The sequence below is a fragment of the Emys orbicularis genome, chromosome 16, assembly GCF_028017835.1.
Source record: "Emys orbicularis isolate rEmyOrb1 chromosome 16, rEmyOrb1.hap1, whole genome shotgun sequence".
Taxonomy (NCBI): domain Eukaryota; kingdom Metazoa; phylum Chordata; order Testudines; family Emydidae; genus Emys; species Emys orbicularis.
The window spans coordinates 25,882,845-25,910,739 of NC_088698.1; the positions used below are offsets into that span (position 1 = coordinate 25,882,845).

At 44.3% G+C, this 27,895-nt stretch overlaps 1 protein-coding gene across 3 annotated transcripts in view; it reads left to right on the plus strand.

Moving 5' to 3' along the window:
• PITPNM2 (phosphatidylinositol transfer protein membrane associated 2) overlaps positions 1-27,895 on the plus strand; it is a 96,494-nt gene extending 68,599 nt beyond the window's left edge. For 2 of the 3 annotated variants that reach the window (XM_065417677.1, XM_065417676.1), the window contains 10 exons: positions 7,306-7,470; positions 11,413-11,625; positions 14,474-14,622; positions 19,345-19,461; positions 20,591-20,707; positions 21,000-21,148; positions 22,538-22,687; positions 22,795-22,978; positions 26,719-26,847; positions 27,551-27,895. In XM_065417677.1, the coding sequence (XP_065273749.1) occupies positions 7,306-7,470; positions 11,413-11,625; positions 14,474-14,622; positions 19,345-19,461; positions 20,591-20,707; positions 21,000-21,148; positions 22,538-22,687; positions 22,795-22,978; positions 26,719-26,847; positions 27,551-27,895 (1,718 nt within the window). The remainder of the gene's footprint in view (positions 1-7,305; positions 7,471-11,412; positions 11,626-14,473; positions 14,623-19,344; positions 19,462-20,590; positions 20,708-20,999; positions 21,149-22,537; positions 22,688-22,794; positions 22,979-26,718; positions 26,848-27,550) is intronic. The other variant, XM_065417678.1, reaches the window with a different exon arrangement.

Below are 27,895 nucleotides of genomic sequence, written 5' to 3' on the forward strand. Positions count from 1 at the left end.
CACCTCCCATTGGTTACATTGGATAGAAGATGACACAGGGAGAGATTTTCAAAGGTACAGATGGATGTTAGGTGCCCAATTGCCATTTGTGCCTTTTGAGGTTCTCTAGGAAGGGCGGGGGAAAGGACACTACAGTATTGCCTACCATCGCTTTCCACTTCACTAATGCAGGGTCACTTAGCCTTCATCCCGTGTTAGCTGACTGACCATGACTATGCATACAAAAAACTCTTCTCCCATCCCCCATCATCTCAAGAGTGTCATGTGGCCTAGTTGTGCCCATATCTGACTCTACGAATGGGGCAGCAGATGAATTTTCAGGACTAATAAAAAGGCGCTTCAGCCTCTTTTTCTGTTGCTTTTGAAATTAAGGATGGGATTTTCCAACGCACTCAGTATTGGCCACTGACTTCAGTGGGAGCAGAGTTAGGTCAATGCTGAGCATTTAAAATGCCACCCCAATTTTTTGTTTCAACTGCTGAAGAGCTCTTTGCTTCAATGGCACAATGCAGCCTATGTATTCCTTTGCAGGGTACCATGCTGCATTGAAACAGCCTGTTTCCTGATGGCATGCAGCCCTGACACCCCAGGAACTTAACCCAATGCCACTGATGTATTAGATAGCCCAATGCTGGTCATTTGGTGGGAAGCAATTACTGAGCGCACTGAAAAATACATCTTAAAATGAAGAGTTGTGGCATTTGAATATGTATTAAAGCTCCACAGCCCAGAGTTGGGAGAGGAGAGGATTTTCCTCTCTCCCCACCCTTTGCTCACTTTGGAACTACATTAGAACTTTGCTTATTCTCACTGCATTGATCTACACACTCTGTAATTCACACAAGCAAAGGCAACTTCACACAACTTCTCAGCGAAGCTCTACTAGCAGAGATGGTGCTACAGTGTGAGATCTCCTGTTTCTAAGTCTTCGTTACTCAAACAAAACAAATCTTTACCACACAAAGTGCATTTAGGCCAGCATAGTCAAACAGACCTAAATCCGTATCTAGAGACCTAAATAAGTGGCCTGATTTTCCAAGGAGCTTGTCACCTGCTACTCCCATTATAGTTACTTATGCATCTAACTTTAGGCTCCCCAGTTTGAAAACATTGGCCTTAGCACACAGTTAAAGTTATCTTATTTAGAACTAAATTGCACCCGTCAAGTTAAATGAAAGTATGACCTTTTGTTGTTGCATTATCCTTTTTTAAAACTGTGCAAAATGTTAGTAATTTATACTGAGCGAATTGTAATGCAGTGAGTCTCCCAGTCATTTGTGTGAGTAAACGAGGTTCTCTATTGAACAGCCTAAGGTTTAATTTGCAAATCACTTTCAATATAGATTTGGGATTTCGGAATACTCGACAGAAGGGGTAAATTGAGAAGACTAAGTTTTCTAGACACATTTTCGTCTCTTGTGTTTCCTGTCCTGTATTTTCCCTGGAAACAGCTCTCTGTTATAGAATTGAGGGCTCATAGTTTGAAAAGGGGGGACTCTGTCACTAAAAAAGGGAGAGATTCTGGAGGTTTAAGAAAATATGAAAGCAGATATAATTAAGGCCGCGTGAGGGAGCACTGCTGTGAGAGTCAATAGACTCCCTTTATCTGCACGTAGAGTGTTAAGCTCAATAGTGGTGTAACATTAAAAGCTTAGACATTTATGTGAATGAGAATAGTCTGTGGTGACACCAGCTAGGACGATATCAAAAGGGCTGTCGATCTTCCTGCTTCAGACCCAGTATTGCCAACCTCAAGCATTCAAAAATCATGAGTCAGACCCAAAAAATCATGAGATTGATTTAAATATCATGAGATTTTTCTTTTCATAATTTGTTTTAAAATTTGCATCCAGATTTTGGCCTCACGTCATGTTTCCCAGCTTTCTAGCCCTCCTGGTTGTGGAGAACACTTGCTTTTTTATGTTACATGAAAGCCGAGATTCTCCTGCAATCTCTGATTCCAGCAGCTGGGGCTCTGAGAAAAAAAAACAACAGATATTGTAAGAGTTGGCGACACCAAATGCCAAGAGGCTGCCATTTTGGATCACTCTTACCACATAGCTTTTGAGCTACACAAGTGCTGCAGCACTGTCACCACTAGGTGGAGCTCTTGTATTGGCATGGTTGAAAGTTGGTCCTTGCTCCCTATTACTGCCGGCTGCAGTTGGGATGGGAGGAAAAGTGCCCCCCATCCCCTTGTGTGTGCCTTGCGGGTTAAGTCATTTCCTCCGAGGCATCTGGCATTGGTGTAGGTGTCAGGATACCAGACACGCTGGATCATTAGTCTGATCAGTAATCTGTTTTGCTGCAGCAATTCTGTAAATGTTTGCAGCCTGGCAAAACCTCCTGAAAATAGGGTTCCACCCATGCTTTCTCTGCACATCTTTGATTGTGGGCCTGATCCTGTGAGGCATGGCGGTCCACAATGCAGGTAGCTCAATAGGGAGCTGTACAAATGCCACTGACGATAAGAGTGTGGAGACTTGAATAGGATCCACCTCTCTGGCCTGGTGTTCACTAGGGAAAAATGGTTGAATTTAGGCTGGGTGTAGCTAAAACGTGCTAGCTAGGCCCGAGCCGAACTCAACCTTTCCCCCCCTAGTGTAGGTGCAAGGTAAGATCTTGAAATTGAATTATTTAGCTAGGCTGCAGCTCAAGCAACTGAAATTGAGCTCAGGATGTTAGGCTATATCTGCACTAGGGGAAAAGATCAGGCTTAGCTAGCACGTTAGCTGAGCCCAACCTAAACTCAGCGCTTTTCCGAGTCAGGATAAAGTCTCTGAGTCTGAGGGGTTGTACAGCTGAGCTCTGCTGTGTCTCTGCTGATTTAATGGAGAGCTGTTCCCATCACACACATTCCAGGCCCTGTTGCTGTATCATTCTGTGTTATAGGAGGGCTGTGGGCCCCATAAGTCATTGTAGAAGCACATGGTAAGAGGCCCCTGCCCCAGAGCACTTACAATCTAATAGATAAGCCAGACAAAGGCTAGCAGGGGAATCAGGTGCAGAAAGGGGAAGTGACATGCTCAGGGTCGCACAGCAGATTAGTGTCAGAGCTGGAAATAGAGCCCATGACACGTGTCTCCCACTCCAGCGTCCCTGTCCACTGGACCACGCCAGATCTCCATTCAGTTCCGAACTGTAATCAGCTCCCACGCTTGACTTGTGCCCCTTTTTGGAATGTGGCTTCAGTGTGTTTCCTTTCGATAAATCTTTTATTGAAGGAAGTGCCAGTAGGAGCATGAGACTGCTGCAAAGCGTGGCACAGTGAGACATGCTGCAGTACAGACGCTGTGCAGCAACCTTGATAGCTGGCAGCTCAAGGCAAAATGGAAAGAGGAAGGAAGTGAGGGGAGCGTACATCAGAGGAGAGGGTGACACTAGCAGAGGCCTTTCAGGCTTAACTCATACAGTGTATGAAACACAAAGTGTCAGGGTCAGACTCCAACTGGGCCCTAGACACTGACAGTCCATATGGCTTTAAGTTGATCAGCTTGTAGCCTTTTTTTCCTGCCGAGCACTGAAATGATTTTACCAACATTTAAGTCCATGCTCTACTACTTTCAGCCATTCTCTTTCCCGTCAGAACGGCATAGTTCACGTCAGTTGTATGCCAGAGCCTGTGTTAACTGCAGGTATCTAAGAAAGTACAAATGTTTGGAGTTCCAGTTAGCAAGTCAGTAGCACTGGGCATATGGGCTTCTCGGATCAATATTTAGATGACTCATTTGTGCGCTTGCTAATACAACACCAGACTGACCACATCCAAGTATATTTAATTTCCAGTTAGATCATTTCCCACACAGTTGAAATAAATAATTTACAGTAGGGCTGTCGATTAATAGCAGTTAACTCACATCATTGACTCAAAAAAATTAATCGCTATTAAAAAGTTAATCGCGATTAATCACATTTTTAATCACACTGTTAAACAATAAAATACTAATTGAAATTTATTAAATATTTTTGGATGGTTTTACTACATTTTCAAATATATTGATTTCAATTACAACACAGAATACAAAGTGTACACTGCTCACTTTATATTATTATTTTTTATTACAAATATTTGCATTGTAAAAATGATCAAAGAAACAGTATTTTTCAGTTCACCTCATACAAGTATTGTAGTGCAATCTCTTTTTCGTGAAAGTGCAATTTACAATTGTAGATTTTTTTTGTTACATAACTGCACTCAAAAACAAAACAATGCAAAACTTTAGAGCCTACAAGTCCACTCAGTTCTACTTCTCGTTCAGCCAATTGCTAAGACAAACAAGTTTGTTTACATTTACAGGAGGTAATGCTGCCAGCTTCTTATTTACAATGTCACCAGAAAGTGAGAACAGGCATTCTCGTGGGACTTTTGTAGCCGGCGTTGCAAGGTATACGTGCCAGATATGCTAAACATTCGTATGCCCCTTCATGCTTCAGCCACCATTCCAGAGGACATGCTTCCATGCTGATGACGCTCGTTAAAAAATGTGTTAATTAAATTTGTGACTCAACTCCTTGGGGGAGAATTGTATGTCTCTGGCTCTATTTTACCCGCATTCTGGCACATATTTCATGTTATAGTAGTCTTGGATGATGACTCAGCACATGTTGTTCATTTTAAGAACATTTTCGCTGCAGATTTCACAAAACGCAAAGAAGGTACCAGTGTGAGATTTCTAAAGATAGCTACAGCTAGGGTGACCAGATGAGATGAAGAAAATATCGGGACACTGGGGGGGGCGGGCAAACCTCCCCCCCAAAAAAACCCGAGTGCTGCCGGCGGAGCAAAATATCGAGACAAATTGCGTCCCGACCCGAGATCGGTCAGGACGCGGGACAAACAGCTAAAAATCGCAACGGTCCGGATTTTATCGGGACGTCTGGTCACCCTAGCTACAGCACTCAAACCAAGGTTTAAGAATCTGAAGTGCTTTCCAAAATCTGAAAGGGACGAGGTGTGGAGCTTGCTTTCAGAAGTCTTAAAAGAGCAACACTCTAATGCAGAAACTACAGAACCCGAACTACCAAAAAAGAAAATCAGCCTTCTGCTGGTGGCATCTGACTCAGATGATGAAAATGAACATGCGTCGGTCCGCATTGCTTTGGACTGTTATTGAGCAGAACCTGTCATCAGCATGGACGCATGTCCCCTGGAATGGTGGTTGAAGCATAAAGGGACATATGAATCTTTAGCACATGAAGCGGGCAGCATTATCTCCTGCAAATGAAAACAAACTTGTTTGTCTGAGCAATTGGCTGAACAGGAAATAGGACTGAGTGGACTTATAGGCTCTAAAGTTTTACATTGTTTTATTTTTGAATGAAGGGGTTTTTTGTACATAATTCTACATTTGTAAGTTCAACTTTAATGATAAAGAGATTGCACTACAGTACCTGTATTAGGCGAATTGAAAAAATGCTATTTCTTTTGTTTTTTACAGTGCAAATATTTGTAATACAAATAAATATAAAGTGAGCACTGTACACTTTGTATTCTGTGTATTCTGTGTTATGTGAAAATGTAGAAAACATCCCAAAATATTTAAATAAATGGCATTCTATTGTTTAACAGTGCGATTAATTGCAATTAATTTTTTTAATCACTTGACAGTCCTAATTTACATCTGACTTTTGTTGCTGGGGGAGGCATTTTCCTCCTTGTTTTGGTGTTTTGTGCCTGCTTGCACAAAATCGATTGATAGTTGTGAATAAAGTTCAGATGCCGATATTCTGATTCTCCGGTGATGGGCAGCAGTGTAGAACTTCAGATAAAAGTGCAAACTCACCTGCTTGCTTTCCATGTCAGCTTTGCATTCCATTAGGTATGTTGCACATACAGGACATAGTTTCTTTAAATTGAGGATCTCCGTGTGCATCACAGACATTAATTAATTCTGCCTTGCAATGCCTCTGTAGGGTGGGTAGGTATTGTTATAAGCAACTACAGGTAGGAAAATGCGACACACAAGTTAAGTGTGGCTTTGAGTGAGTCACAGCAAGTCAGTGGAACAGCTGGGAAAAGAACCCAGGAGTCACCTTCACTCCCAATCTGCTGCGCTAGCCACTAGGTAACACTGCCTCCCCCATGCTTTAAAATGTTTTTAATGTATAGTTTTTCCCACAGAAAAGCAGGATTGCCCAATAGATCCACATAAACCTCACAGTTTCTCAGTTACATGCATTATAGAACTAATTTTCCACTAATAATACATACGTACACACACACGCATTCCATATGAGTGTGATTTTTACTCCTCATTCCCCTCGTGTTTACTTCCTGAAGGATAAGGCCAAACTTTTTAAGCTTGGGGGCCTAAAGTTGTGCTCCTAAATCCAGATTTTAGGTACCTAAATAAAAGTGGCCTGATTTTCAAAAAGGCTGAACACCACCAAATCCCATTTAAATTATAGGGAAATTTGAGTGCTCAACACCCAGGCTACTTTTACTGAGAAGCCTAAATATGGAGTTAGGAGTCTAACTGGAGGCCTTCAGTTTCACAAATGGTGGCTGTATTTTTTTAGTAACTAAGGGTACGTCTACACCGTAGCCGGAAATGTGATTGCAGTGTGAGTAGGTGGCCCCACACTCGTTTTAATCCAGCTACCGCAGCTAAAAATATCAGAGACAGTGGCACAAATCCTGGTGCAGGCCAGCAACGCTAGTATTTCCCCAAGGTTTTGGGTGGGCTTATACAGCCCACATTAAAGCCCGGGCCGCTGCGTCTTCGTTGCTGTTAGCCGGGCTATGTAGGTTGAAACTAGCCTGGGTATGTCTGCCTGAGCTGCAATCACACCTTGGATTGCAATGTAAACACACCTTAAATACAAGTCCAACATGAGGCCCACCCTGGCATGACAATATCTCCCCTGGAAACTTTCCCCTTTACTTTAAAAGATGCTATAAAACTAGTATCTCCTAAATTCAGTTTTTTACCTTCCGCCCTTTCCCCCCATTGTTCTGGCTAAACGTGAATATATAAAGCTGTATATATTCACATGGGTCTGCATGACACATCTTTCTATTCTTGCTGCTCAAGCAAACCTTTCCTGATTTGCTTGGGTTTAAACTGATTCTTTTGCTTTTCTCAATCGGACAATGAGATGCTAGATGCCAACTCTCCTTTTGCCTTTTCTTTCTTTTCAAAATAGAGCTGAGATTAAATGCGTTTTCCTTCCAATTGGTTTGAAAGGTTTTGCATCTGAAAGCCAATCCTTGCCTTGTTTGCCTCCTTTTCTCCTCTTGATTTCGTCTTGCCTGGTCTCTGTCTGTTGGTCTAATATTTTGATTTCCCTGTTTCGACTTCATAGCAGATGTTGTTCAGTCTCATGGTGCAGTCTTCATGGAAAATGCGTCCCTTTCCACCCCCATTACAACCCCTCAGTTCAGGGGATTCCGGAGGGCCAGTGAGATCAGCATTGCCAGCCAGGTCTCAGGAATGGCAGACAGTTACACTGCTTCCAACATAGCTAACAGTAAGTGTTTCGCACCCTCCAAGATTTCTTCTCACTGTAGCACTAAAGTAGCATCACCACACACCAGGCTGACCTCAATGTATAGGATAGACCTTTAGAACTGTCTTTATTTTGTGTGTGTTTTTTTAACATATAGCCTGGTTTGGAGTTAGCCACTGTATTGCTCCATGATCCTTCAAACTCCACACTGTGCAGTGTTATCAGATACAAAGGGTTGGGGAGAATAGGACACTGAGGGTATTTCCTGCTGTTGACAGTGTTTCCTGGTGAGGGTCAGTCATAACACCTGCCGGTCCTCCCCATTGCTTGCTTAATTAAGTCTAATAATAGCAGCACAGAACATCAGACTGCATGGCCAAGGGTCTTCTTTGAAAAGCATTTTGCTCCTTGTTAAAGGAAAACAGCTTCCTTGTCTATTGCAAAGGATGGAGCTCTCCGATCCATTGTAAAGCTGATCCCTGCCTGAATATCAAGAAGAATATACATACTTACATCTGAGTGGTGGTGTTACTATTTATTATTATCTATACCAATGTAATAACTTCTTGTAGTTGTGTTAGACTCACCTGTCCTTTGGAATTGGGGTGTGAATGCAATAGTTTGGCCGACTTTTTTTCTCCCAGTGGGAAAACTGATCTAATTTGCACCTTTGAAACTGATGTCTGCAGAAATGGAGGTCCCTTATTCCAGATATTCATGGGTGAACCATCAGGCTGTTTGTCCTCTTAATTTCTTGTTACAATAGTTGCATGTTTTGTTTAAATGTATTCTCCTAAAATACAGTGCGCCCTCATTAGCAGGCGTTCCACAGCTAGGATTGGAATAGGTAGGATTTGAGCCCTACAAGGTTTACATGAATTTCTGCAATGAGGAGTCAAACATTGCTGAAGACTCAGACAGGCTAACTTTATCACTGGAGGTGGGGCTGAACCAGAATGTCTGGGGCTGTTTAAATCCCGTATCTGAATTCGATGGCAAGAGTCGGTCTCTGCTTTTAGCTGGGCGCCTTGCAGTGAGGGAGGATAACGAATGTAATTGCTTGTCTGAGGCTGTTTTCAGTGATTAATAAGAAGTCAGAACTATTCCACCTAAGCCCAATTTTATCATTGTCAATGACACATTGTTAATGCACCCTTAGGAAGAACAGATGCCTACAATTATAATACAGTGGACTGCCACTATATTATGCATGTTGGAGTGATTATGGGCATAAATTGTTCATGTATAAAAGATAAATGATAACCTTGAACAACCATTGGCCCCTGTGCATCATTAAGGAATCAAATGGTATGTCTAGTCTTCAGTTGATAATTGTGATCTATGCAACTGGTATATGATCAGCACTTTTCAATAAATAATGTAAGATCTGACAGGTGGCACATCACGTATTATTTAAAGGTAATGTGCAAAGGGAAAAAAATGGGTGTGTGTGTGTCCCTTTTTTGGGCTGCTTTCTGTTTTTAAAAAAAGGCTGGGGGAGAGGGAACTGAAGTTTTTCTTGTTGTTTGGTTTACACGTTAGAAATTCAGCTCATATTTTGCCCGGAGGACTAGAGAATTAGCAAAATGATGACATTACAAGAACCAAAGCTGAGCAACTGAGTGTGGAAGTGGTTTTTCGTCAGATTGAGTTAAAAAAATTTTTTGTCAAGGCCCATTTAACTTCAATGACTAAGAAATCTTTTGGAGAAAGGCAGCCTTTGCTAAAAATTCACCCTCTTCCTCCTCTCTATTAAGGTGTGAGTGTTAACAATAGACATTCTCTGCGACCCCAACAAATCAGTGTTGGGCTGGTCTAGCTTTTCTGGCTGATGTTCCTGATACTGCTAAGGCAAAAACCCAAAAAGAATTTTTAAAAAACAAAAAAAAACTTTGAGAACCTGGAAGGAAGCCAAAAACCCCAAAGGCACAATCCCAGTTTTAAAAAATACTTGTGCATGTCACCTTTAGTGGACCACTAGGCTTTGAACTATGACGTTTCTAATTAAACACTAAGGTTTTTAGTTCCTCCTGAGGTAAATATCATAATGTGAAGTAAAATGTGTAGGCTGGGACATTCAACAGAGCCCAAGGTTTGTATGTTCCTGACTCCCATTGAAATCTGCCCAATTCTCTCCTGCATCTTTGACTATTCCAGCTTTAAACCACAAACAAAGGGGGCACCTGCTCTTCTGGATATGTGCATATACCTCCTCTGAGCGCTTTGGGCAAGTCATGGAATCACTCTGCCTCAGTTTCCCCATCTGTAAAACAGGAATAATAATATTACCCTCCTTATGTGCATGTGACAATGAATCAGTTAAAGCATCTAAAATACTTTGACCATGAAAAGCAGTATATATAAGTTCCTAGTATTATTAGGATTAGGATTTCTCATGCACCCCGTGTTTATGCCATGTAACATTTTTGTGCATATGTCACAGTGGGGTTGAGTAGCTTCTTATTTTCTTTGGCCAGATGTCAGTGTGTGGCGAGAATAAACTCCCTGCGCTTTAATAAATGGGGTTTTTCTTTCTTAAGGAGGATTTTTTGTTTATCGTATCAGAGCAAATACACAAAACACACAGTGGGACTGCCCAATAAAATGTGTTCTGCCTTGCTACATGTTAATCTGTCTGGATAGAAGGTTCCTTACCAGGGGGTTTGTTTTGTGCACGTTTCACACCCCGGGGTAATTGCTGAGCTCAGCCAGTCAGGAAGGTAAATCCTGGAGGAGGAGTGGTTAAGGGTTGATTATTAAAGATGTATCTCATGGTAGCACCCCAAGGTCCCCGTCAGGATCAGGGCCCCAGTGCGCTGGGGCCTACACAAGCACAGAACGAGGTGATTGCTGCCCTCAGGTGTTGACAAGCTGAATAAAGCCTTCGTGTAAATAGCCAACATTTCCCTTCCCTGAGGAAGTGAAGCTTTGCAGACAGTGTGGGTCAAATTCATTAAGCCACAAGCTCTGATGGAGTTACACCAGGGGATGGATTTGGCCAGCTCTCTTCAGACTGCCAGGTGCCTTCATTATATGAAGGTGGGAACAATTTGTGCCCTTGCTCATGCCTACATAACCCCACTGACCTCAGTGGGATTGATGGAGTTTAATGGAGAAAGCAGAATCTAGCTCGTCAGGTGAAAGCTGGTGCTTTTGTATTGGACTGAAAGACGCCCTCTTAAAACTAACTTCCCTCCTTCATTTCAGGGGCACTTCTGCATGTGTTGCTGAATAGAGAAGTTGACCTCCCCACCCCCGTTTGTTTGATTATTAAGACTTCTGTTTGCAACATGATTTTTGTCTTCCTGCACAGATGGCCTCGAGAGCCAGAAATGTAGCACTGAAGGTTTTGACTTTGTCTCATTGTGAAAGGGCCCGTCCTCAGCAAGCACTTGAGTTAGGCCTTCCAAATACATTTCCATTTCTATATCCCTTCCAGGGCCAGCTTCAGATACTGGGAACAAGCCACTGTGATTCCGTTGCGTGAAGTCCAGTGAGAATCCGCAACATGGGCCTCCACAGCCCTGCTTCCCGGGGAGTTCCCTCTGCATGGCACCGTAGAGTGGTGGGGGATAGCTAACTGTGGATGCACAGGCTTAACCCCTCCTCCCCATGGAAAAGCAACATCCTATCAACAGTGGCAGCAGCTTTGCAGCCATTGAGTTAGGGAAAGAAGATTCCCAGCTGTATACCTCCTTAGATTTCCACCATAAAGACAGGCTACTCAAGGTGGCAGGTAGTCAGCCTTCATCTCTTTATAAGGAAACAGATGTAAATGCTTAATTTCAACTCCAAAATAATAGTTCCCACACATAGGATCGCAATCTCGTTCCTTTAATCCATGTGTCTTTTCCATCATGTTAATTGCTGGAGGACAAAACTGATGTGTTCTGCATGTGCGTGCTGTGATAATAAGTGTGGGTTTTTGTTTGTGTGTGTGTGTTTTTAATTTTGTTCCTTTAGAAAACAAAAATCGTCTTAACCATGCCAGAGGAGGATTTAGCTTTCTGTCCCAACTTGCCCTCCCTCACAAATCCCCCACCCAAGCCTCGCCCAAGAGACGTAGGCAACGTAAACATGAAATACCCCAGAATCATTTAGGAAGAAGGCTTGAGGGGCCATCAAGTTGGGATCCGGACTCTATTCTACAAATACCAGATCTGGACATCAAGAAAGGTATTCTGGAGAGGGGACTTATCTATCCAGCTAATCTCCTACATCATCTAACCGGGGCAGTTCTCTTCTCCAGAGGAAATCTGTTTGCTTTCTCCTTTCACCAAGGGCCCTCGCAAACTTAGCCCTATTTAACAAATACTTGTTTTCATATTGCTTGAAAGAGTAACAGCAGCACTGCTAACAGCTGGCGATGGCACAAACGCTTGTAGACAAGACGTGGGAGCAACCGCACTGGCCCATAGCCCCTGTTGCAATCTCTTCCTAGCACGAAGGCGTTACTCCTGGCTGATCTGTACAAAGAATCTGAAATTAACTGAGAATAGGACTTTCATGAGAAATGGAAAGTTGGATCTTTACCAGTAACTGGGACTTTACCAGTAACTGGTGATTCCATAGCCAGAAACGCAAGCAGAAGATCATGTCTTTTGATAGGTCAAAATCTCTGTATAAATGGCTGTTGAGTGTCAAATCCTGGGCCGAGCAGGGAAAGCAGAGTAACGGAACTGGCACACCTATACTCAGAAAAGGCAGCACCTGTATTCTGGCTGCCAGCAGAATACCCTGCCCATTATTCTTGCTAGAATCAGGGATAGTTGGCCTGGGGAAGCCTGGTTCATAGCCACCATTGCTGGACCAGGGGGCGTATGCACATACCAACGCCATACCTCAGATCACCCTGCTGTGGCTCCTGCCAGGACAGCCTGCAGAGGAGTCATTTGTGGAGAGAGTGGGCAACTCTTCCCTTGGGCCCAGATTTTCAAATGAGGTGTCTGCTTGGTGGCAGCTATCGCATCCCCTCCCATGTCAAGCTGTCTCGTTTTTGTGTCTGGTGCCTTATTGGAGAATGTTCTCAAGAGAACCAGCAAAGCTATTCTAGGGAATCCCAAGCTCCTTGTCCAAGCCCCAGCTTGCTACTTGCATGCAGAAGTAACTCCTCCTAACACCACTGCTCTGGGGTCTCTACATCTCCTTCTGTGGGTGCTTTTTCATCACAAAGCCATGTGGGAGTTCAAGGCTGCCTGCGTCTAGAAAGTCAGCCTCTTGCTTTTGGCACTGAAATCTATGCGCTGAAGTGCTCTCGGTCTGACCCATTTGAAAAGGTGATCACGTGGTTATTTACAATGGCGCTCAATGTGGGGTTAAACTGTGGCAGTGCCCCAGTCGGGTAAGTGTGACAGCCACTGGCCAGGTGTCACTTGTGGGCTGCCGGTGGGTCTCAAACTGTGGTCTTGCAGAAGGAGATATTCTGAAGAGCAACACTGGGGAGTGGGATCTGGGCAGTGGGGGTGGGGCATGGGAGGGAATGTGGATCCATTTTACAGGGAAGAAGTTGGGAACCCTCTGGTCTAGCTGAAGGATCTGACTGGCAGTTCCTTGTGTTTTGGTGGTGATCTGTGTGCAAACTGCCCCCATTGAGCACTTCCGCATCACCACCTCACTCCCATTGATATCCCTGCAGTGTGGCTCTGTTACTAGAAGAGAGAATGACTTGGTATTAAAATACGGTCATTGACTTTTCTGCTGGGTTTTAAATTACCCTGTAGCTACCGGCTTCCCCTGTAGCCCCTGTCCCAGTAGATGCTGATGAAGCCTGGAGATTCGTCCATAGCTTCACCGTTTAATGCCCCCATCCTCAAAGCTCGTCAGAGCCTCTGTTCTGAGAGCTGCAGGGTTTAGCGACTCCTTGCTGGTTCTCTTGTTGGGCCGGAGGGTTGGTTGTGAAGACACTCGCTCCTGCAGAGGCTGAGCAAGTTGCTTCAGTAGCCCTCCAGAGGCTGGCCGCCTGCAGAATGGTGGTGGTGGTGATGATGAATGCTTCACCATGGGCCTTACTCATAAACCAGTCTCTTTCCCCCTCCCAGTGTTTCGCTCATGTCTTTCCATAGCAGCTAACCTGTGACTCCATTGCCTTTATATTGTTCACTTCTGCTTCTGATATTAATAATAAAATATGGGATTTTAACTCTCTGGGTTTGAGAGGGTTTATGCCTCAGTGAAAATTAAAGGGAAACATCCTGTTTGTTTAGTTTTTTGCCTTTAACAGCATCTGCTAGCCTCTGCTTAAAGCAGGCCCATGGAGCTGAAAATGACTCAGGTATATGTGTGCAGTGTTGTTGTGGCTGTGGCTGTCCCAGGATATTAGACACACAAGGTGGGTGAGGCAATAGTTTTTATTGGACCAACTTCTGTTGATGAGGGAGACAAGCTTTTGAGCTTACACAGAGCTCTTCAGGTCTGGGAAAGGTTGCAGTACGTAGACACATCCATGGTTCTCCCCCGTCCCACCTCCAGGGCAGAGACTCTTTTTATTCCATTTTTGCTGTACGGATTGAGAGGTTTGTTTGATCCTCATCACCACGGTATCAGCACATTGTCACAAACTCACTGTGAGTGGGAGTGACCCTGCACTGAGGACACCCACTGGCTGTCCCCAGGAGCGTTGATGACATGTACATGCCCCATCTAATCTGAAAGTTATTTTGGTTATCGCTGTTCTAGTATCCACAAGAGACTCTAGGGTATGTATTAATGGCCTCTAATACCCTGGCTGAGCATGGAGTCACCAGCCTTTGATCTGTGCCTCACATTCCCCTGGGGTGTGGATTAATGGCTAGTTACTGCCTCCTCCAGGGATATCCTGTTTGATTGAATAAAGAAGATGTCATGCTCTGTGCCTCGCACAATCCTTGGGTGGCTCATTAATACTTTTGAGCCCTGTTCAAAGTCTGCTCCATCTTAACAATAAAATCAATGGGGAAAGAATTGCCCAGCGCAAGGACCCATGGCCTAAGGTTAACATTTAAAACAGCTCACTCCTCTCTTTTTAACAAGCCTTTTCTTTCATTAGTTGCTGCCAGATGGTGGGGAACAAAAAGAATAGACTATGCCCTTTACTGTCCCGATGCACTGACTGCCTTTCCGACGGTAGCCTTACCACACCTCTTCCATGCAAGCTACTGGGAATCGACAGATGTAGTCTCCTTCCTGCTGAGACAGGTACCATCAATATTTCATGCTTCTCTCTCTTCTCCCTTATGCCTAACTTTGGTTGGAAAATATTTTGGAGTCTATTTTCGCCTTGCTGCACCCTCCAGAATAACTTTTGTTGATACTAACGGGGGCTTACTGTATAAATGGAGGGGGGAAATGTACACTTCACAACTGCAGATCCATCTTTTTCCCTTCCCATGCTGTGTCAAAGACAGCTGCATTGCAAATAATACTTACTGCTATGCACAGTCTTTTCATGGAAACCACCAAATCACACATGACTTGCTTGGTGCTGGCTTTTGTTACTGGAGCAGGTTCTTGGAGAGAGGTTCACTAATGATCTAAATCATTTGGAGTCAATCTGGGCCCATTTCATATCATAGTCTTGCAGCATTGCATGATTTTGAGGCAAAAACCAGGTGATGCTTGCCTGTTTGGATTGAACTTTGCTTTGAATTTTTACATCCTTTCAAACCTGAAGCTCAAAGGGAAGCTCTCGGTGCAAACCAATGAAACAGAAGGAAAAGTTTGTACAAGTTTCAGACTTGGCTTGCTAAGTTAAAGTGTTCAGTCCTCCATTTGGGCTCTCAAATTAACACTTAAACACCCTGAGGACTATGGATTTTTGCTTCAAGATCCAGAACTTGGTACCACAGTTCAAATTACTTCTCATGGGGGTAGGTAAATAACAAATGATGGTTTCGACCATCACATTTTGGATTCTTTCAGTTTAACTTTGGTGACACATTTAAATTTTGCAAAATCACATTTTTTTTCTAAAACCAGTGGGGATATTTCCCTTTAAAGCAAACAAACAAACAAACAAACATTGAAAATAGTTGTTTTCCCAGAAGTGCATGAAACCCAAAAATAGCAGTACTAAGACCCTGGAGGTGAAAACAACCATGAACAAAAGGGAGACACATTCTTCTTGATTGCCCTTGTCCACCTGGAGAGAAATGCAAAGAGTAAACAAGGAGCATAAATAGTTAAAGAAGAAACTTGCTAGCTTGTGACATGTGGGCCAATGTATTCAAATCAGGGGCCTAAAGTTGGGCTCCTAGATTTATGCTTAGGCAGCTAAATCAACGTAGCCTGATTTTTTAGAGACCCTGAATACCACACTCCCACTGAAGTCAGTGGGAGCTGCAAGTGCTTAACCCCTGGGAATTTTGGTTGTCTCAATATAGATTTAGAAGCCCCAACTTTAGCCCCCAGGGTTTGAAAACTCTTGCCAAGATTATTAAGTTGACAATGTACCTTTAAAGCACAGTGCATTGTCAGAGCATAACAATCCCTCGCTGCAACACAAACATTGCGGTCCGCAGAGAAAAAACACACGAGCCCAAAGGGCTGCTCTAGTGACCGTATTGCCATGGCCCAACATCATTCATTTCTAAAACTCAAGCAGAGATGCTCTCTGTCATTTTCATCACAGCGGAGAGGGGGCTGCTTCTGTGGATTGCAAGCCGCTGGCCGTGTCCTTCCAGATGCACAGTGGGCTGGAGTCTCTTCTCTCCCTCCTTTCCCTGTCCCAAGTTCTTTCCCTGATAAGGATTTGGAAACATCTTTTCATTTGGTGCCTCTTCTGTCTGGCACTAGCGAGAGGACAGGTCACCCAGTACAAAGAGATAGTCTGAGATCATCACTCCACAGACTGTAGCTGAACTGGAGCCAGTTGTATCCGTTTTGGTTCTGCCCCCGTTTATTCTGAATTGCCAGTGGCATGGTGCTGGAGCATTCAGAGGGGATCTATCCACTTTGGTGTTGGTTGCATTAGTCCCTTTTGCCAGAAAAAATCCCAGGGGACCCTGTGCTGAAGGATGGAGAATAATTATTTAATCCCAGTACCCTGATTTTATGCTCCAACTCCTTTTAGTCTAAACCTTTGAACTGGCTTAAGTGAAGTACTAGCATCCTCACCTGTGCAGCTACTCAGCACCAGGTAGGATCCAGCTCCTCATATTGGCCTGGGTTTGCTGTGTATTAGCTCAGCTGTTTAAATTACCCCAGCGCTGTTACAGCATATCTGACTGCAGCTCTCCGTTATTTATAGCCCTCTATTGGCAAACTCTTTTTCATTGCTGTCGTCCAAGTTTGTCGGTAGGTTCCATAACAATGGGGATGTTAGCACTGGTGGCTGCAGTACCCTAATATTAATCGATCTCGACCTTTTATTCCCTGCCCTGTCTCTAGTTTCCAACCCAGTGGGCCAATGTTGCACTCACATGCTATGTCTCCTGATTTTGAACAGTAGGCTCCAATGGGGAACTTCGCCTAAACGGCTGCAGGAAGGAAACGGTGTGTGTGTGTGTGTGTCAGAGTCTTAAGGAGTCTAACACACAAAATGTCCTGTTCTAGAAATAGCCCAGCCAGTTACTCAGAATGCAACAAAAACATGTTTGTGTAAGGCAGCGTGTGACTTTACATCTTGTGGCATGAAAAATATCCTTGCCATCCATTCAAAGCCCTTGGAGCTCAGCAGTGGCTGCCTCTGCAGTGCTGTTTATTTAGCCTTGTCTCTCTCTGTTGCCCCACCTCTGCTTCTAGAGCATTATCTTTCTCAATCCCCACCCCCTCCCTATTCTTCCAAGGCCCTGTGCTGCCTCCCCTCTTATTCAACAGCCTAGAATGCCAGCATTGGAAAGCTAATAATAGGGACATGATTTTAATCCTCATTGAAAGGCATTCCGGACAAAGTTAAAAGGAAACTATCAAGTGGGCCTAAATCAAAGTAGATTTAGGCCCAAAACCTTAGGCTTTATTAAAACAAATAAACGCAAATATGATCAGAAACATTTTCATGATTTAAATTTCTCATCAGTGAAGGCCATTGTTTTATTCATCCCCTTAGCTTTTCATTCCCAACAGCATTGGGGGTGAGGTGGAGGTGGGGAAGGTGGATTAGGAGAACCAGGAGGTGAAACTGACCAGTCTTGTTTTGCTGTGAAATGGAAAAATGAAACAAACAGTCTAAATTCTGCAAAGTAAACTGGCCTATCAGATTGCTTCAGTTTTAATCTACATGGGGCAAATGGTAACACGTGAGGGAATGTGTGAGGTTTTTAAAATATGTTTATTCACTTGACAGAGCCCCTTTCAATCTTTTCATGGCCTGGGAGAAAATTGGAAAAAAAACCATGTGATCATAGTACAATTCAAAATGCTCCATGCAATCTCTCTGCCCAGTCCTTTTTTGTTTTCTGTGTGAGATTCCCCTCTTCTGGAACTGACCTAAGAACAGTCTAGCTACAATGTGAACCCAGGACATAACCCCATTTCCCTCTGCCATTTGGTCCAGCCGGCAGATGTCCCCTAAGGTTGATAGTGAGCTTACCATAGGAAATGTTTGCACACTTTGCAAATCTCATTGTGTCAGTCCGCTCATCCCCATTCCAGTGCAGGAACATCACACTGTATGATGTGCCGGAACTTCTCCATGGACCCAGAGAGCCAGAGCCCCATTCCTCTCCTGAACTCTGGTCTCCTACATCACAGAACACTGCTGGCCCAATGCTGAACCTGGCTCAATACCTAATGTCGTCATCAAAATGAGAGGAGCACAAGAAGCAAGACAGGAGAATGCCATGTGCAATGTATTTAAATAGAAACACTAGATGACAGGCAACTGGGATTGACTCCAGCCCAATCAGGAAGCCTGCTGGGATCTTAGCCCTCGTAGGGTCCAGCTTGCGCAGACCCGTTAAGGGCAGACTCAGTAGGACTGGAGGGAATGATGAGAATACTTCTGAAGAACAAGCCTGAGGAAATGACACATGCAGACAAGCGAGCACAGTCGGAACAGGTAGCGATGGATCTGAATTACTGAAATGGCAAGCAAATAATGACTGGAAATGCGTATGTGACTTGAGGACCTGGCAAGAAGGCAGGCAAGGCTGGAGCATAGTCAGGCGAGATAGTGGCTGCAAACTGTAGGATTCCCTACAGAAGAGGCAGTTTTCTATAAGTACCTGAGTGCCAAAGTTCTTCCCCTGCAGTGTTTGCTGAATGAGCATTTTCCAAGGGCAGCTTTTTGGACATGGTCTCAAGGAAGTAGCAGGGTCTGGGGTGCCACAACCTCTCAGTTTGTGTTAATTGAACATCTGGGACAAAATCCATCCCTGGTATAAGCCCAGTGAAGCCAAGAGAGTTACACTAGCAGCCTAGCAGTTATGTATCTGTGATCAGCATCTGTGCTTCGTTGCCTTTGCTCCATTTTGTACTCAGCTTGTTAAACTCCCCTATAGTTCTTTCTGTTCCTTAACTCTTCCCAGACTCTCTTCAGCCTTTTCTAGCTTCCCTCGGCTTGTTTTTCATCTCTCTCTCGTTCTAGTCCTAACCATGCTTCACCAATAAACCCTTTCACACTTGCCCTCCTATGTGCCTACTTATCATCTCAGTCTAAGGTTCCCTTTTATAGCTTCAACCCACTTGTTAATAACTCAGCTCTGGCAACAACCTTTCCTGGCTCTAAAGATCACTAACATCATACAGTTATGGGAGGGCCAGAAAAATCTTGTAGGCTAACAATGCAAATTTCCTGCAAGCAAAATTCTATAAAGCCACCTGCCCAGCAAATGCTGCGATTCCATCACATGCTTTGCAAACGCAGCAGAGAGGAATAAATACTAAAGCTGCAGCGGGTGCATTCACTATGAAATTCCTGCAGCTCTTGGGTTTTAGCCCAGGTGCGTCATGAGTTGCTGATGGGGGCTGCTCTTTCCTTAGGTGATGAGACACGAAAACTCCAGCATTCTGGAACTGGATGGAAAGGAGGTCTCTGTATTCACTCCTTCAAAGCCCAGGGAGAAGTGGCTGCGCAAGAGGACGCATGTTAAGCTAAGGGTAATAGTGTTTCTATTACGTCTCCCCAAAGGAAACTACTGTTAAACATGATTTGGCTGGATTTGGGCCTGTAATAAGAACAGTTTTAAAGTTAACCAATATGGGTACAACTCTGTTACTGCCCATTGACTGCACAATTACACAGGGCTGGAGAGGTTGCATTGCAGTAATCGGGTGTGTCCGTGAGATATCCCAGTTATAGATTTCTGGAAGAGAGAGACACTTTCTGCCACAAGGTCTCCTCCATATAAAATACTGAGTGTTGGTTATAGGTCAAGAAAGGAGACGGAATTGTTTCAAAGTCTGGTGTCCTGAATTGTCTGTACAGTAACTGTCATTCCCTGGAGTTCCTGAATCCAGAGGATGAGAAGCTTTTCTGATTCCATGAGCGGGAAGTTTGTTTAGCCAGTAATAATGTCAGCAGACTCCCGATGACAGTCATTTTGCCTCCTGATTTGAAGGTGCAACATACAGAATTTTGCACCACAAGGGATCGGATTTTCAAGGTGTTCTGTGTCCCTGACTATACAGTATTTGTGCCCGAAGGATCCGGAGTAGTATTACTAGCCAGTGACAGTATCATTGTGTGAGATCATGGCATATGCATGTATAAAGGTCCAGAAAGGACAACCGTCATTTTTGCAGACTCAAATTTTGCCTGTTAGAAGTGGCAGCAGGGAAACCAAGTTAGAGGCCCCTTCTCAAATAATGCGCAGGCTCAATTAACTGTAGGTGCAAATTCTACCATTTACATGACTAGGTAATTAACTGCACCCAGACATCAGCTCCTTGGCCAAATACATTAGGATCCACACCCACAATTGATGGTGGGTGCAAATCATGTGGCCATAAATTACTATAGCTAAAACGGAGACCAAGTGCAGAAGGCCCTTTAAAAGTCTTGTCCTAAATGTACAATACTTTTTTTTCCTTAAAAATGTGTGTTGTTTAATATAGATATATAATAGTGTAGGGGGACAGAGGATGTCACAAGAAGAAAATTACTCCTCCAAAAACTCCTGGTTGTCATGTGTTTGGCATTATTATCACTATAGCAACTTTGCATTAGCCATGAGGTTCTGCTGGGAATCTAACTAGATTTATTCTGTTTTTCCCTTGACGTCTGCAGAATGTCACAGCCAACCACAGAATCAATGATGCCATCGCTAATGAAGACGGACCCCAGACCTTAACAGGAAGGTTTATGTATGGGCCGTTAGACATGGTCACACTCACTGGGGAAAAGGTACATTTGCCTTAGGTGTGCATTGCCCATAAATAGCAAAAGACATAGGCAGTAGTAGTTGCTGGCCAATATTCCTTTTGTATCTGTAAACATTAAAAGAGAGAACTGTCCAGTTACCTGCACAATCAAGCACCTTTTCCTGTATCCACTAAGAGCCCCCTTTGCCCAGCCTATCTATTGCATTACACTAGAGAGAGATTTGAGGACGCCATGTTCAGACCCAGGTTAGGATCCTGTCTAGTATCAAAGTTATTTAATACTTCCTTAGTCCTGAACCTCCTTTGCCTCCCAGGTGGACATTCACATCATGACCCAGCCGCCATCTGGAGAGTGGATTTACTTTGACACCGAAATCAGCAACAGCAGTGGCCGGATTTCCTACGTTATCCCTGAGAACAAGCGTCTGGGGATTGGCGTATATCCCATCAAGATGGTGGTCAGGTGCTGAGCTTTAAGCTCATTTGGCTTAGCCCCCAGTTTGACAGGACCCTCTGAAAAAGACTGTAGACACTTCTCCGTTATTCTGATTGCATGATAGAAAATCATAGACAATAAATGTTAACTGGTCAAGTGCAATTCTACCTGAAAAGTGACTGTGTTTAAAAAGTGGCATGTTCTTATCAAACACTCTTCTCCCTATTGTATCATCAGAGTCTGATCTGCTGACTTGATGGACAAAACAATTTTACTCTTGTTACCCTGCAGCACCAGTGATGGGACAAAGAGCTGTATTCTGTTCTGCCTCCTGCATCATCAACAGCATTGTTAACGGAGTTCCAATTGCTGGGCCAGACTTTTCCTCCTTTTCCAGATGTGCAACTTCATTGTCTTCAGTGGAACTGCACAGCTGAGCGCACCTTGAAGACTGTAAACTTGCACTTGCCCAGGTTCCCCTTAGGGCAGAGCCTTTGTTATTAGTGATGATGCACAATGCAGAAAGTCTCTAGCTTGACTTTTGGCTTTCAGAGCAGGCAGCGCCAAAAAGCATCTTGTCATTGGTGAACTGAACAAATCTGCTCTAGAGGCATTGAAACATACTGAAGCTGGAGCCCCCCACAACGCTAGTCCAAGTCACTGTAATTATATTCATCTAACATATAGGCATTTTCTGTGGGGCTTCTCGCTGTAGTATCATTAATGACTTTGCGGCAGATTTTTAAAGATATTTAATAGACACCTGGTGGGATTTTCATAAGTACCCAACTACCATTGAGGAAAGGCCCTGCACTGCCTCTCAGTGGGGGTTAGGTGCTTTTGAAACTCCCACTCGGCAGCTATCTGCAAATTTAGGTGCCTAAATACCTTTAAAAATCTGTCCCTTTATCCTTGCAATAACACTGCCAGGTAGGAAATCATTAGCATCATCCATTTGACACATGGGTAACTGAGGCACAGAAAGATGATTTGCCAAGTCAGGAACAGAAGCCATATCTCCTGAGTCTTATTCCAGCGCCTTACCCACAAGACCTTCCTTCCTCTCTGAGTACATACCTATCAGATCAGTGGATAGTCTTCTCTACCACTTGTGCTGAGATACAGACACAACAGGCCATATCTGCAGCTGGTATAAATCGGAGTAACTCTGAAATCAGTGGATCTGTGTTGATTTACATCAGCTGAGACGATCTAACCCTTAAGACACAGCAGGGGGTGTAGGGCCTTAGCAGAATTGTGTGTGTGACGTGATGGCAGGATCTGGCCCTTAATTTTCTGCATTCCCTGGTCGTTTACTGTATGCTTGCTGAATTGGTATTGCAAATGGGCCTTGTAGCTTTAATCTCTCAGCCAGGTTTGTCCACTGTTTTTAACCCCCTATTCCTTTCCTTGTAGGGGTGACCACACATATGCAGATAGCTATATCACCGTTCTACCTAAGGGGACGGAATTTGTGGTCTTCAGCATTGATGGTTCTTTTGCAGCCAGCGTGTCTATAATGGGTAGTGACCCCAAAGTCAGAGCTGGCGCAGTTGATGTTGTAAGGTCAGTGGCAGGGGGAGGGCTGGGGGAAATGCTTTCGTATTAAATGAATATTTTAACCCTACCTCAAATATAGGTCCATAATACGCTGTTGTTTTTTTCCCCACCAGGCACTGGCAAGACCTTGGCTACCTCATTATCTATGTCACAGGCCGACCTGATATGCAGAAGCAAAGGGTGGTGGCATGGTTAGCACAGCACAATTTTCCCCATGGGATAGTCTCATTCTGTGATGGGCTTGTCCATGACCCACTGCGGCACAAGGCCAACTTCCTGAAAACCCTCATTACAGACGTAAGCATGGGTGTACTGAGATGTGAGCAAAGCGAGGGTTCATCCACTTGACCCGGCTTAGTCAAGTCCTGCCCTGCAGTGGGAGATTAACCTGCATTCATTTTATTTTTAGCCACCCTACCCCCTTTTTTTTTTATTTTCTAACTCCACAAAGGTGTCTGTGCAGTTAAAATATGTTCGCTCCATTCTGCGCTGTGCTGCAATCCTTGCTGCTTCCATTACTAAATGCCTATTGCCCTAGAGGGAATCACGATTATTGTGCTTTCTCCCCACCTGCTTAGTGCATTTCTGGATGCCTGTCATATCTGCAGATAAAGGGATGCCTTATAGATAGAGGGCTGTCAAAGAGATTGTGACCTGCAGCCAACCAAAACCCAGAATTCAAGCCTGTCTCCATATTGGGCCGAATCCAAATACCCCGTTATCTGGGAAAATTTGGACTGGAATCTCCATGTTTGTGAGCATTAAGATCTGGGGCTTGGGTGAGGTCCATTATATAGATGCCAAGTTCTGATCCAAAGTTCCAGTTCAGGGGCTTGGGGTGGACTCATCTCTACTTGGAGAGTTGGGCCGGATTAGCACTTGGATGAGAGAACTTTAAGGAACATCCAGGCAGGATTGATGGTGGGGGATCTAATGAATGAATGCCCTCTCATGGTGCTGAGGGTGCATACCATCCTTTAGATGAAACAAAACCAATGTTTTGGAGGGAGGGATAGCTCAGTGGTTTGAGCATTGGTCTGCTGAACCCAGGGTTGAGAGTTCAATCCTTGAGGGGGGTATATCTCCATATGTGAAATGTGCTCATTAGAAATCCCTTGGCACTTTTTGCAGGAGAAGGCTTGTTCACCTTGTTGTCATGGCCAAATGCCAGTTGAGATAGTTAATTCCTCCTGTAGTTGAATGTTAGTGAAGTCCTTTGAGATCCTTGGATGCAGGATTCTATAGAAGTGCCATATAATTTCCTTTATCTTTTGAAGACTGGCCTGCCCTGGCAGTGCTTTGCAGGGCTTAAGAAGACCTCCAGGTCTCCATCTCTCACTGTTTTGGGTTGGTGAGAATTGGAGTAGTTTAGGGTGATGCATGTAGTGATGGAAAGAAAGTGCTGGTTCAGGTGATAGCAGAGCAGCTAGAGAGGGGCTTTGACAGATCAGTGAATGTCACAAGAGATGGCAGGACTTCAATCCATCCCTTGCTAAGATGTTAATGTTGTCAGGCATATCAGAACATGTGAGTTTGCCCGGCAGCAGCCAACTGATGATGATATGGCACTGCTTCAGCGCCTTCCCGTGGAGGATCTCAAAGCACTTTATTGCTATCGATCACCCATCCTTCACAACACCTCTGATGTAGGTAAATATTATCCCCCTTTTACAGAGAGAGAATCTGAGAGACAGAGCGGAGTTGCCCATCACAGAGAGGATCATCTGAAAAGCCAGGCTTAGAACCCAGGAGTCCTAGTGTTCTGCTCTAACCATGAGATCACTTTGCCTCTCTCCAGCAAAGGCTGTGCATACTCTTTGTAGCAGGTGCACAACCAAGGAAGTAAATAGGAGTTAACTGCTTGGTTTGTACTCCCTATTCTGCAAGGCCCAGAGTATCCACAACCCCATTCAAATGTTCCCCTCACAAGATCTGGCTCTCACTCAGCATGGAAATTAACCAGCAACTTTTATAGAGGCTGTTGGTGCCAAGGAGACCAGACAGTGTAATAAATGTGAAAGCAATAGAAAGGCACCAACTTTACTGCATGCAGTTAAACCCAGTCAATCCAAAAGGTTGTTAGAGAGAGTGGAGAATGAAGTACAAAATAAAACCTACTGCACAGACTCTGTTTGTAAAGACTAGCACACTGTACTCTTCGCCTGTGGGGACCCCCCGAGGTCATACTGCATACATTACCTGAGTGGAGAGAGAGCAGAAAAGAGCAACAAGAATGATCAGCGAGCTGGAGGAAAGATCACAAGAGCATATACTGTATCTGCAGTTTGGGTATAGGATGACTCAGAATGGGACATGCTAAACGTCTACTGCATGAGGAGGGTGTAAATTGCAAAGAGCGAAAGGAGTTATTTAGGGATGTAACTAGGAGGAGTGGCTTCAAAGAATTAAGAATGCAAACATTTATGCTGAATACCAGAAAAACTTCCTGGCCATGAGATCTACTTGTTGTAGGAACAGCGTCCGGGGGGAAGTGATGGAAGCTTTTTAGCTTGTGACATTTAAAACTGGACTGGGCTGAATACTAGAAAATATGTTGAGGGGATTGATTCTACATTGGCCTCTGGGATTGGAGCAGATGTCACTGTCAGGGCTTTTCAAGCTCTGATAGCAATGTGACTGCGAAGTGCAGTCTTTGGACAGATTTCCATAATGTCATATTTCAGCCTGGTAACTGATGGGCTTTTATCATGTCTTAGACCTAGGTTGTTCGAATTTCCCCTTTATTTCAGTGATAAATCAGGGCTACTTAATGGGGCCACCTTGGTGATCCCAAAGTTATCTAGCCCACTGGATCACATATGCCATTGTCAAGCATAGTGAGCTCAGTGGTTTGAGCATTGGCCTGCTACACCCAGGGTTGTGAGTTCAATCCTTGAGGGGGGCCACTTAGGGAACTGGGGCAAAATCAGTACTTGGTCCTGCTAGTGAAGGCAGGGGGCTGGACTTGATGACCTTTCAGGGTCCCTTCCAGTTCTAGGAGATAGGATATCTCCATTTATTATTATTATTATATAATGTCCATTATTCTAGGGCCACTGTTCCTTATTCTCCCACCACCTTGACAAAATGAAAGCCCATCATTAAATACTGAACACAATGACTGTTGGAATCAGCCTGTAACTTGAAATCTAAGTCGAAAATGTCAAGAGTGAGCTGTCTTTGGAACCCCCTTGTTACAGAAGATGCTATATTATTATCTCTTGTTGGAAATCTACCTTTCCAGAGAGCACTAAGGTTCACAGATTTGCTACAGTGGGTCTTTGGCCAGCTTGCAGCTCTGCAGGCAGAACCAGATGGGTCCATGCAGGATAAGCACCTCCTCCTGCAGAGCCCCACCAGTTTTATTCCACCTCAAATGTCTGGCTAAATGGTAACTGAAATCTTCTGCTCTGTGGGAACAGAGCAGTAACTACTTATGGGTAGAAAAATCCAGTACATCATGCAAGGTGATATGCATAGTTGTCTGTCTAAACCGCCTCAAAATCCAACAAAGTTAGAGATGCGGTCTGGCTAACCCAGCCTCCAAGCCAGTGTTGCGTGCGGCGGTCTCTCAGTGGAAGGGAATTCTTCATGTAAATAGCAACAGAGAGTCCTGTGGCACCTTATAGATTAACAGACGTATTGGAGCATAAGCTTTCGTGGGTGAATCCCCACTTCGTCAGATGCATGTAAATAGGTACTGAATATAATTGAAAAATGCTCCCTCCCTGGCCACAGTATGTATAAAAATCCTTGGAACAGAGCTGTGGAGCACGCCACACAAAGAAAGGACATTAGGTAAACATAGCTACATTCCGAGTGTAGTTCCTAACTTCATTCTGCCCTTGTATTCTGTAGTACAGCTAGAACAGTAATCAGCCTATAGTACAAACTCTCAGCACTGCTGTTGGTTAATTAGTACATAATTCTGCAGAGCACTGTCCAGGTGGGACTTGCAGTGCCCTCTTGACTGGATATTCCTACAATCGCTGTGTCTGAGCAGTGTCCTAGCATAAACTTGTTCCCTCTTCCCACAGCTCCACATGAGGATCCACGCCGCATACGGATCCACTAAGGATATTTCGGTCTACAGCGCCATTAGTTTGCCACCCACGCACATCTATATCATTGGCCGACCAACCAAGAAATTACAGCACCAGTGTCAGGTAGGAATCCAGGTTATTTCGTCTGTAGAACACTAAAGTGGCTGATGCTGCCCCTACTGGAGTCAGTGGGAGTTTAGACACCCGATAGATCGATTACTACCCGCCGATTTGGCGGGTAATCTGGACGTACCCACTAACTTCACCAGAAGCAAGATCAGACTGTTTTGTAAAGAGGAAGTTCCCACACACCAGGATCCCTCCGCATCTCTCTGAGAGGTGTGAGGGTTCCTTGCTTTATGCATCACCACTATGGAAATAATGGAGTGAAAATACCAGTTGCTGTTCCACTGCATTGTGTTTTGTAGTGTTATATAATTAGATTTTTTTTTTTTAATGAAGTCGTGTCCACTTAAAAATCCCCCTTTTGTCTGAACTTGTCCCTGCTGTTATGTAGGCTGAGTAAAGCAGAAGATCAGAAGGGGGCAGTTCTCTGTAGAGCTAGTTTCCTTTGTGCATGTGACAGCACCATATGTCCCTGTCGGTTGCCTCCTCAGTCACTTCCCTCTGCTGTTTTTGTGGGATTTCCACAAAGCAACAGGGGAAAGAAACATTTAAGAAAGTGATTGTCAAACCGCAATTGGCAGAGGGACTTGAAGGCAGATGTGGGATCTGAACCGACTGTGACTCCATTTTTTGTTTTTGAAAGTTGCTTGATTTCAAGTTGACTGTGTCCTGTAAACCCCCCTGACCTATTGTTTCACAGTTCATTACTGAGGGGTACGCAGCCCACCTTGCCCAGCTGGAGTATAACCATCGCTCCCGGCCTGCTAAAAACACGACCCGGATGGCACTGAGAAAAGGCAGCTTTGGTCTCCCCAGCCAGCCAGATTTCCTGCGCAAGAGGAACCATTTGCTACGTACCATCTCCTCACAGCCCCCGGGGACGACCGGGAATGCCAGCCACAGACCTGAACGAACGCAGAGCCAGTCGGACAGCGATAGGGAGAGAGAGCGGGAGCGTAGCCAAAGAAGCATGAGCATTGCCACTGGGTGCTGGGGCCGGAGCGCAGCCTCAAAACTGGAATCTGGCACTTTAGGTCAGAAGTAG